Source organism: Mandrillus leucophaeus, unplaced genomic scaffold (genome assembly GCF_000951045.1).
Source record: "Mandrillus leucophaeus isolate KB7577 unplaced genomic scaffold, Mleu.le_1.0 Scaffold280, whole genome shotgun sequence".
Lineage (NCBI taxonomy): Eukaryota > Metazoa > Chordata > Mammalia > Primates > Cercopithecidae > Mandrillus > Mandrillus leucophaeus.
Window position 1 is genome coordinate 193,489 of NW_012102921.1, and position 11,684 is coordinate 205,172.

At 49.7% G+C, this 11,684-nt stretch overlaps 1 protein-coding gene across 1 annotated transcript in view; it reads right to left on the minus strand.

Annotated features, from left to right (window-relative positions):
• The window catches only part of CUX1 (cut-like homeobox 1), a 378,329-nt gene that overhangs the window by 66,054 nt on the left and 300,591 nt on the right, over nucleotides 1-11,684 (minus strand). The window contains exons 12-13 of the mRNA XM_011985213.1: nucleotides 4,981-5,039; nucleotides 1,036-1,084 (exon numbers count right to left, since the gene is read on the minus strand). Of these exons, the coding sequence (XP_011840603.1) occupies nucleotides 1,036-1,084; nucleotides 4,981-5,039 (108 nt within the window). The remainder of the gene's footprint in view (nucleotides 1-1,035; nucleotides 1,085-4,980; nucleotides 5,040-11,684) is intronic.

Genomic DNA, 11,684 nt, shown 5'->3' on the forward strand with positions numbered 1-11,684 from the left:
AGTAGCTGGAAATACAGGCACGCGCCACCACACCCAGCTAATTTTTGCACTTTTGGTAGAGACTGGGTTTCACCATGTTGGCCAGGCTGGTCTCGAACTCCTGACCTCAAGTGATCCACCCACCTCAGCCTCCCAAAGTGCTGGGATTACAGGCGTGAGCAACCACGCTTGGCCTGGAAGTCAGTTTCAATCGGCCACCAGATGACCCTGGGCCACTGTCATCCTGCCCTTGTGCCTTCTCTACTGAGGCAGCATGTAACTGAAGTTTCTAAACCAATCCATTTTTGGCTGCTCTTTAATGCAATTAAAAAAAAAAAAAAGTCTCTCTCTGTTGCCCAGGCTGGAGTGCAGTGGCGCGATCATAGCTCACCATAGCCTTGAACTACTGGGCTCAAGCGATCTTCCTGCCTCAGCCTCCCAAGTAGCCGGGACCACAGGCATATGCCATAGTACTTGGCTATTTTTCGTTTTTTTTTTGTTTTTAATAGCGACATGGTCTTGCTATATTGCCCAGGCTGTTCTCGAGTTCCTGGCCTCAAAGCGATCTGCCTGTCTTGGCCTCCCAAAGTGCTGGGATTACAGGCATGAGCTACTGAGCCTGGCCGCCTTAAACACAACTGACAGTTTTTTATTTACGTTCTTAGTACCTGGCTCAAGTGAAATCACAATTTCACTTCAGTTACCAGTTTGGAAAACACTAACTTGTCTCTTTTTGCCTCTTTTTAGTTAAAGATAATTTGCTTTTTGGTAGTGCCCATCTCCTATCAGTTAGGGACGAAGCAATCCCTTGTTCATCCCCAGCGTGGCTTTTGATCTATGCCTGGTTCATACCTCGGACACATAGGAAAAAAGGAGAGAGAGAGAGAAGAAAAAGACAATCTGTTTTAACTTGGTGAAAATGTTCTTGAAGTATGACTCATTGACTGTAAGCGAGAGGCCTCGTAGAAACAGTGAGATCATGGGATATTCCAGAGGGACCAGTGGTAACCAGTAGCGGGGCTGACGCTAGTGCTGACCATTGAGTGAGACACGTACCTGTGTCCCAGCGCCCTCGGACGGTGCAAACTCCATGGACTTCAGAATGCTGCAAGAGCACGAGAGAGGGGTTATTTTATTTTAGTTTTTGAGCCAGAGTCTCGTTCTGTCACCCAGGCTAGTGTGCAGTGGCACGATCTTGGCTCTCTGCAACCTCTGCCTCCTGGGTTCAAGCGATTCTCCTGCCTTAGCCTCCTGAGTAGCTGGGATTACAGACATGTGCCATCATGCCCACTAATTTTTGTGTTTTTAGTAGAGACAGGGTTTCACCGTGTTGGCCAGGCTGGTCTCAAACTCCTGACCTCCAGTGATCCACCCACCTCAGCCTACCAACAAAGTGCTGGGATTACAGGCGTGAGCCACCATGCCCGGCCCAGAGCGGTTATTTTCTACTTATACCTTTGACAACAGCCACATTAATAAGCATTAACATTACAATTTCCTGCTCTCCAGGAACTGAAGAACTGTCAACTTTAACAACTTCCCTGGCAGTAATAGAATCTGATAATGTCTCTAGAATAACTATTCAACTAGCAGTTGGCTGGCAAAAGTTTCTTGCCTAGCATGTAAATCATTCCATATGGAGTCACACCAGGTCTGTTCAGAGTATAATTTTAAAGTTTAATACAGACAGAACATTGTTGCAAGTGGAATGTATTTGTAAAGCTTAAAGGGAAGGAAAAAGTTGTAAGAAGCCAGAGAGAGAGGAACCCACCAGGGCGGCCACTGCCCACACCTTACTCCTAACTGGCACCCACCTGGGGACCAGGGCATATAGGCAAAGGGCAACGTCCTAGACTTGGATGACTCAGAAGCGAGGTGGACAGACCTTCTCTGCAGCCCCAGGTTGGGGAAGGAGCGCAATGACAAAGGTGTGGCAACATAAGGTGACTTCTGCCTCCCTTGTTCTCATCGGCACTGAAAAGGGCCATGCCCTGATCACTACAGTCTCAGTGAGTCCAGGTCCCCAGAATTATTACTGTTTCTTGAGTTCCTTTTGCTGTGGATGTCCCTCTTTTGCTGAGTATACCAAGGAGAAGAGGGGAAGTAAGGCTGTGTAGCTTTGAAGGAGCTGCAAGTGTTTCTTTGAAATACCGAGGATGGAGGAGAGACCCAGAGCAGGCTGGCTGGACCGTGAGATTTATGATTCGCAGGTGCAGAGTCAACCGAACCTTCGCTGTGTTCCTGCAGCCACGATTTCGGCCTCTGTCCCCTTAGTGTGTGCCACCACACCCGGATCATTTTTGTATTTTTAGTAGAGACGGGGTTTCGCCATGTTGGCCAAGCTGGTCTCCTGACCTCAGGTGATCCGCCCGCCTCGGCCTCCCAAAGTGCTGGGATTACAGGTGAGAGCCACTGCGCCCGGCCAAAAGGGGTTTCTTAAGATGGAATGCTGTCCTTTGTTTCCTATTTTCTTTGGATTATGTAATAAAAGACCATGTGTCTCTTTATTTATTCTACAGATCTTTACCAGCAGCCTGCTAGCTGCTTGTTGTCGTGGGGAATCAGAACCACTCCTGGTCCATACTCCAGGAAATTTACAGGCCAGTACAGGTAATAGGCAAGACTCCAAGTGTTCCATTAAGAGACAGAACTTGCGAGGACCCCAGCAGGAGGGATCTTGACGGGTTGGAGACCACTTCTTAGCGTCATGATGAACAAGCATTGGAGAAGGGCCCTGAAGGGACGGGGTGTCTTGTGCTGCAGTGCGTGAGGATCTGAGGTCAGCACCCCGTTGCACGGGGGTGAGGAAATGGAAATGGGACGATGTTGAGAAGGGGACGTGGGCAAGAGCCCAAGAGCACACCTGGTTCACCAGGAAGTGGGCAGCTAGGAGCACATTTGGGCAAAGAAGCCACCTGAGTGGGGCTTCCAGATGTGCACATGGTGGTGGGGCCTGTCGTGTGCAGATGCAACAGAAAGAGTCAGCAGGAATGTGGTGACAAGCGGGGCTGGCGAGGCAGCCCTGCAGTGGGGGTAGGGGCAGCCTGTGGCCTAGCGGGCTATGGATGAGAGGGAGTAGACTGGTATGTGCTGCTGGCTGGAGCCTGGAAACCTCAGCTCCCCGGGAATGAAGTGAACTTGGGGGAGGGAGGGAGGAGGAGGAGGAGGAGGAGGAGGAGGAAGAGGAATACTAACTCCCAGGGTGAGGCTGGGCACAGGCCTTTGCAGCAGAGTTTCTCTGGCTCAAAATTAGAAGGCCCAATTTCTTTTTCTTTTTTGGAAGAGGGAAGAAAAGGGAAAGGAAGGAAAGAATGGGATAGGAGAGGCAGGTAGAGAAGGTTAACCAGGTAACGTTTAATAATAAGTTACATGTAATCCCAGCACTTTGGGAGGCTGAGGTGGGCGGATCACCTGAGGTCGGGAGTTCGAGACCAGCCTGACCAACATGGAGAAACCCCATCTCTACCAAAAATACAAAATTAGCCCAGGGTGGTGGCTCATGCCTGTAATCCCAGCTACTTGGGAGGCTGAGGCAGGAGAATCGCTTGAACCCGGGAGGCAGAGGTTGCGGTGAGCTCAGATAGCACCACTGCACTCCAGCCTGGGCAACAAGAGCGGAACTCTGTCAAATAAATAAATAAGTAAGTAAGTAAGTTATAAAGGCTGGAAGTGTTAGAGGGGTGTAGGGGTTTGTCCGAAGAGGTGCCGGCAGAGGCTTCGCAGCTGGAAAGGGGATGAGACTACTCGGGGGGAGAGCATGGTGGGGACAGGGACTACGAGGGCCAGCAGACACCAGGGAGGCTGGGGGTCTCAGGCGAGAGAAGGCAGCTGGTCATGGAAGTGAGATGGTTCAAGAGGACACCCAATGAGCTTTTCTTAGCAGAATGGAATTAACAATACAAAGAAAACGTGGTGAGTGGGTGTAGGCTCATCTTAAAAGGAGAAATGGAAAATAGCAGCAAGAGAGAAAGGGGCTGATGGGACAGCAGGAGGGGCAGGAAGGAAGAGACCCAAGGTCTAGGCGGAGGGGGCAGCCTGCACAGATGGGAGGTGGCACCTAAGACCAGAGGCGGGAGTCTGTCCCTAGCTGAGGGCTAAGGGCATCTGTGGATAGAGATTGGGGTAACAGTGACAAGGGCAGGGAAGAACCCCTGAGGAAGCTTCAAACCAGCAGAGTTCCGCCACGAGAAGCACAGGGGACCTGTGGGGCCGGTCACCACGCCCTAGGCAACCTTCATTTGCAGTGGTTAATAACGTTAGGAGTGAGGCAGGGATGCCGGTGGGAAGGCTTGGAATGGTTGACGATCCAGGGGAGCTGTATGAACGCAGAGGGTCTGACCACAGGCTCCAGGCTTGCAGGGGAGGTCAGTGAGCCTGGAGCATGATGGATGTTGGGGGACAGGTAAAGACCAGGACCTGGGAGCTCCAGAGTGCCAAAAGCAGCTCAGGGTGAGGAGGCAGAGGTGGGGGCTGCTGGCCAAGAAGGGAACTTTGAAGCTTGAGAAGTGAGAATGCCATCATTAGCCCTGAAAAGACGACAAGCTTTCGGCTACAGTCTCACAGATGGAGAACAGAGATTGGAAGACAGAGTTTCCGAGTCCAGGAGGCCAGGGCAGTGTGAGGCCATATGCCCACCTTCAACCTGAAAACGTTTCCCTCCTGTGCTTTGCTTCTGTTTGGGGAATTTATAGTTGCAAAACAAGGTCATATTTGATCATTTCTGTAAAGGCACTATGCCCCTGATTCCATGCATTCTGGAATACCTGAAATGCACAGCTTTTAGCAGAAGTCCAAAGAATTCAGGGACAGGCCCGAGGGCAAACGCCCACAGCGTTGGGTAGCCCAGCACACCGTGGAGTGGCAGAACTCTGGCTGCATTTACGGGCATCTGCTGAGCCAGAGGGCAGGGGGCCAAGGCTGCCCGTTACCGGCCTGGCATTGTTAGCAGATGGCCCTAATGCGCCCCAGCTTGTGAGGGGCCACAGAGGTCTCCGTACTTACTTCAGCTCTTTCTTCACCTCTTCATAGTCAGCCTGGCCTTTGAGTTTTTCTTCCAGTTGCTGAAAACAGAGAAGAATTTGATCAGTGGCCATGCCTGACAACAGGTCCATGGACTTCACCGACGGCATTCGCTGCGGAACAGCCAGCTGTGCCTGCAAGGGGAAGCCAGCCCTTGTGAATGGAGTCAACAGTGCTGGGGCCATCTTTTTTCCTTCACGCTCCCGGCCTGCCTAGTGTGAGTGTGTGCCCAGGCACAGCAATGTGTGTAGGGATGCTGTAAAGTTGTTAACGTACAACTTAGCAAAAGCAGAATGAAGGCTGGGTATGGTGACTCATGCCTGTAAGTCCAGCACTTTGGGAGGCTGAGGTGGGAGGATTGCCTGAGCCCAGGAGTTTGAAACCAGTCTGGGCAACATGGTGAGGCCCCAACTCGACAAAAAATAAAAAAAAATTAGCTGGGTTGCTGGTACATGCCTGTGGTCTCAGCTACTTGGGAGGCTGAGGTGGGAGGATTGCTTGAGCCCAGGAGTTGGAGGGTGCAGTGAGCTATGACTGTGCCGCTGCACTCCAGCCTGGGTGACGGAGTGAGGAATGGAGACCCTACCTCTTTAAACAAACAAACAAACAAACAAACAAACAAACAACGGAAGGAAGAATCTTTGCAGAGGAGGAAAAGTGCATTTTGTAGGAAGTGCCATGAAACCGCAAACAGAAGGAGGAGAGGCTTTCCTGGTGTCTGAAAAGCAGCGTGTGGTTTTAAACAAAATATGTTAGGCTGACGGACTCATACAGCTGGTTGTCAACACCTTTGGGAGAACCTCCGCTAACAAGAGACACAGCCCTTTTGTGTTGAGAGTAGGCATCAAACAGGCATCAGGGCAAACGCCTTTGCACTCCTGAACCCCTGAATGCTGGGGTTTTAGGAGTAGGGGCCTGTTCAGTTAGGTGTTTGGTGGCTTCCCTGACAGCAAGCTGGTCTGAGTCCTGCGGGGAGGGCTCTGCCTGAGATGCTGCTCCCTCTCAGGTGCCTAGGGGGAACGATGGCACATTTCCAAAGTGCAGTGATGCTCCAGTGGGCTCCAGAAAGGTCTGTGAGCCCACTGGGGACTGATGTGGCTGTTTCTTGTTTTTCTTTTTAATCTTTTTTTTTTTGGTGGAGACAGACTCTTGCTCTGTTGCCCAGGCTGGAGTGCAGTAGCGTGATCTTCGCTTGGCTCACTGCAACTCTGGCCTCCTGAGTTCAAGCAATTCTCCTTCCTCAGCCTCCCCAGTAGCTGAGATTACACGCATGCATCACCACTCCTGGCTAATTTTTTTGTATTTTTAGTAGAGATGGGGTTTTGTCATGTTGGCCAGGCTGGTCTTGAACTCCCAACCCCAGGTGACCCTCCTGCCTCAACTTCCCAAAGTGCTGGGATTACAGGAGTGAGCCACCCTGCCCAGCCTAGTGTGGCCGTTTCTGCCCACAGCTCTGCAGGGCTTTCTTGTGAGAGGAGCCATTGCTGTGGGGTGGTCGTAGGGGTGCTTTCTTCTCTGAAGGTGTTTTGGACTAGTTTGCTTTTGATCTTTTCTAAAGGGAGCTCCTTGGAGGAAATGAGGCCACTCTACATAAAACAAGAACATGGAGGGGCAGTGCCAGGAGGGTGTTCTGGCCATTCAGCATGTTTCCAAGCTAGAGGTGAACAAATGTCATTTCCGGTAACTTCCCCTCTCCAGGGTTTCTAGGTGTTATGCTGCTGCTTCTTCTTTTTTTCTTCTTTAAAAAAAAAAAAAGAGAGACAGGGTCTTGCTCTGTCACCCAGGCTGGAGTGCAGTGGTGCGATCATAGCTCACTGCAGCCTCCAACTCCTGGGCTCAAGCAATCCTCCTGCCCGAGCCCCTTGAGTAGCTGGGACTATAGATGTACATCACCACACCTGGTTATTTTTTAAGAGATGGGGTCTTGCTATGTTGCCCAGGCTGGTCTCAAACTCCTGAGCTCAAGTGATTCTCCCTTCAGCCTCCCAAAGTGTTGGAATTACAGGCGTGAGCCACCATGCCCAGCCATAGGTGCCCTTTCAGGTTCTGCTTGACTAGCCATGGCTAAGACCACAGTTTAAAGCCAACTGAGAACATTCTAGACTTTGGGGAGGAGATGGTGCCATCCAAATCCCAACCTGCCCACTGTTTTAAAAATTCATGTGTTTTATTAGTTAATCACTAATTAATAATTAAGTAATTATTCAATAATAATTAGAGATGAGGTTTCACCATTGTTGGCCAGGCTGGTCTCGAACTCCTGACCTTAGGAGATCTGCTCACCTCTGCCTCCCAAAGTGATGGGATTACAGGCTTGAGCCACCGTGCCCAGCCTAAGTCCCTAAGATTCTAATGGAACATACAGAGAAAGCTGACATACGGCCCTTTATAAAGGCACTGCAGTTCAAGCAGGGGAAATGACGAATGTTCAGTAACAGGGCTGGGACATTTGGTTTTTCATATTAAAAAATGCATAAATAAGATAAATACCATCTCGGTTTGTACAAGCACACACTATTAATAACTAATTAACTAACTAACTAAAACTCCTGGGCTCAAGTTATCCTCTTTGGCCTCTCAAAAGTGCTGGGATTCCAGCTGCCCAGCCTTCACTGGGCCCGTCTTTTTCTGTTGCCTTCACTGGTGATTTCTCAAGCGTGCCTTTCCCACTGCATGAAACTGCTCTGCCATAGGTCCTTTTGAAAACTTCTTGCTGACTTTGTGTATTATAATGGTTTTCTCAGTCCTAATGAAACACGAGGTAGAAGGCACTCATTTTCCTACAAAAGATTCTCAGAAGGTGCTTGTCAAGAAGTGATTATTTTATTCTCTTCCCTATCGTCAGATAGCAGTTAGTACTAACGCACTCATATTTCCTTGCGAGGGATTATTCAGTGTCACTGGAATCCAAAATGCACATCAGACGGTCGCGATCACCAAGGTTGGATACGGAACGTGCATAAACGTGGTCATATCCAGAGAATAGGAGTTGGCTGGGAATAAGGCAGAGAGAGGGAGGAGCACACGGAGGGTCTCCGAGCCTGGCATGGCACAGACCAAGAAGGCCAATGGCCTGAGCCTGGAACCCGAGTCTGTCACTTATGAGCTGGGTGCCTATGGACAAGTTAATAAACTTCTCATCTGTAAAATGGGAATAACAGCAATTACTCAAGGGTTTGCACAAAGCAAAGAACCAGTGCAGATGTTGGCAACTCTGGGCCCTCAATAGTGGGACTCTTTTTTTTTTTAAGTTATTTTGTAGAGACGAGGTCACACTATGTTGCCCAGGCTGGTCTTGAACTCCTCGGCTCAAGTGATCCTCTCACTTCGGCGTCTCAAAGTGCCGGGATTCCAGGTTCCCAGCCTTGATATTGGGACTCTTAGCACTGCTAAGTCCCATTACACTCTCCGTCTAAGGGCACGGCTGCAGGTCTTCTTCGAAGGCCTGTGATTGGCCCTAATTGGAAGGTTTTAGGGGTGGGATCCGTGTATAACTGTGTACCACATAACGCTTCGGTCAACAAAGGCTGCCTAAGCCCCATAAGAGTCTTTTTTTATTTTGAGACAGAGTCTCTGCTGCCCAGGCTGGAGTGCAGTGGCATGATCTTGGCTCACTGCAACCTCCGCCTCCTGGGTTCAAGCAATTCTCCTGCCTCAGTTCCCCAAGTAGCTAGGATTATAGGTGTCTGACACCATGTCTGGCTAATTTTTGTATTTTTAGTAGAGATGAGGTTTTTCACAATGTTGGCCAGGCTGGTCTTGAACTCCTGACACTAGGTAATCCACTTGCCTTGGCCTCCCAAAGTGCTGAGATTATAGGCTTGCGCCACCGCGCCTGGCCTGAGTCATTCTAATGGAACGTACAAAGAAAGCTGACATACGGCCCTTTATGAAGGCACTGCAGATCAAGCAGGGGAAATGACTAATGCTCAGTAATGGTGCTGGGACATTTGGTTTTCCGAATGAAAAACAGGCACAAATAAAAAAATATATATATACTATCTAGGTTTGTGCAAGTACACACTATGATTGCACAACGCATTCACCTAATGACGCATTTCTCAGAACGCAGCCTCATTGTTAAGTGACGCATGACTGTAGTTTAGTTGGACGTAAGCTTTTGCTGAGAGCTAAACAGCTTCCATTGAGAGTTCTGCCATCTACCTTGGGGCAGTTGAACCAGGAAGTCCCCAAGATCTCTTCTCTAAACCTTCGATGACGTTTCCTGTCTTGGGCAGATAAGCTGGATGGAGCCTGGGGGAGGCTGCCTGGCGACGCTTCTCCCAACTGGGAGAGCGCTTGTAATCTGGTCCCATGGACATCTCCATTCTAGTGACCCTACTGTGAGTGCCACATCTCAAAACCTGCAGACGCAGGGCTCCCATTGGCCTCTGATGCTGAAAATGCCCAGTGTGGGAAAAAAGACTAACTGTCCTCAGTGCGGTTCTTCGATCAGAAACTCCTTGTTGGGTTCCCAGAAAGCTCGGTTTCAAAGACTCTGACCCTGGGATGGGCGACAGGCACGCCAGTTTCTCAATGTCTCTGAAGACGCACTCCTCCTGTCCGGTCATGCTCCCGCTGGCCGCGTGGTATGCTAGACCTGCGCTTATTCCTAGCATTTCATACGCTATCTGATTTCATGATTGCAAAACTTTTGCAGATGGGTCTGACTACCCGAAGAAAGAAGAAAAATCTCTGGGGTCCTACAGTGCAGGTTTGACAGAGCTGAGGCCAGCCCCGCTTGCCTGCAGGGAGGAAGTGAGACGCCGGAGAGGCCAGGATGAGCCAGGGGCTCTCTGCAAACCTGGGCTCCAGAGTCCCACAGATCCTGACTCTGCCACGTACTTGCAAGGTGAACCTAGATAAGACTTGACGTCTTGGGTCAGGTGTGGTAGCTCGCTTGAGCGTGGGAGTTCAAGACAAACAGGACAACATAGCAAGACCCTGTCTCTACAAAAACACAAAACAAAACAAAAAAAACCCCAAAACATTAGCTGGGTGTGTTAGCATGTGCCTGTAGTCCCAGCTACTCAGGAGGCTGGGGCAAGAGGATCACTTGAGCCTGGGAGGTGGAGGCTGCAGTGAGCCGTGATGGTGCCACTCCACCCCAGGCAAAAGAGTGAGACCTTGTCTCTAAATAAATAAATAAATAAATAAATAAATAAACCAACCAACCAATCAACCAACCCACCCAACCACCCAGACTTGACTTCTCTAAGCCTCAGTTTCCTTATCTATAAAATGGGGATTGTGTTTATATGTTACAGTGCTTTGGTGAGGATTAAATAAAATATTGGGTACTTAGAGCTTAGTATGGTGCTGGGCACATGGTAAAGTGCTCTGTAAATGGTGGTTAGTACTGTTACTGTCCTTGTTACTACAATTACTACATCCCTGCTAGGTGGGGTTGAATCTGGCTACAATTGGATCTAAAGAGAGTCTCTGGTTCTGTTTCTCCAGGAGCTCTGTTCATGAAAGTCTCCAGATCTCAGCCTGTCACATCCCAAGGTCCTCGCTATTCTGCAGCAGAGCCACAGAGAAAGAGTACATGTGCCCTGGAGTGGCTCCCACTGTCAAGGGTAACCTCATGTCCAAGACTGTGGAAAGAGAATCTGGGAACTGGTCATCTTCCTGAAAAATGCACTTGTCTGGCTGGGTGCGGTGGGTCACGCCTGGAATCCCAGCACTTTGGGAGGCCGAGGCAGGAGGATTGCTTGAGCCTAGGAGTTCAAGACCAGCAGGGGCAACATAGGGAGATCCCATCTCTACAAAAATTTAAAAATTAGCTGGGTGTGGTGGTGCACGCCTGTAGTTCCAGCTACTCAGGAGGCTAAAGTGGGAGGATCACTTGAGCCCTGGAGGTTGAGGCTGCAGTGAGTTATGATCATGCCACTGCACTCCATCCTGGGGCAACAGAGCAAGATCCTGTCTTTAAAAATAAAATAAAATGCATGAATCTAAGGAACACATGTGGGCTTTACACAGACAGGTGAGAAAAGGCCAAGTGTCAGAGACTTGGCTGCCAACCTGGTCCTACCCCGGCTGACTGTGACCTTGGACAACCTGAGCCTGTTTGGGCCTCACGTTTCTCATCTGAAGAATGGGGAGATTCAGAATGAACACAGGGTTTCAAAGGACAGTGGTGAGACATAGGATGATCAAGTACCAATGGAACATACCTGTTGTAATAGTACGATCGAAAAGATACACGGAGCCCACCTGGCTAACTTAACTGGTGCTCCCCAGCTCGGTCCTGAAGTGCCAGAAGAATTATCTATTTGAAGTTCTTAAAAGCCTGGCTAAGATTTAAATGAAAATAAGCTTTAATCTACAATGCCAACTATTTTGGCATTAGCAAATTACGGGTTCAATCTATAGACGATGTCTATCTACTGCAGGGCATGGTGGTTCACGCCTGTAACCCCAGCACTATGGGAGACTGAGGTGGGAGGATCACTTGAGCCCAGGAGTTCGACACGAGCCTGGGCAGCATCGCAAGACACAATCTCTATAAAAGATACAAAAACTAGCCGGCTGTGGTGGCATGTGCCTGTAGTCTCGGCTACTTGGGAGGCTGAGATGGGAGGATTCCTTGAGCCAGGGAGGTCGAGGCTGCAGTTAGCTATGATTGTGTCATTGCACTCCAGCTTGGGCAACAGAGTGAGACCTTGTCTCAAAAAAAAAAA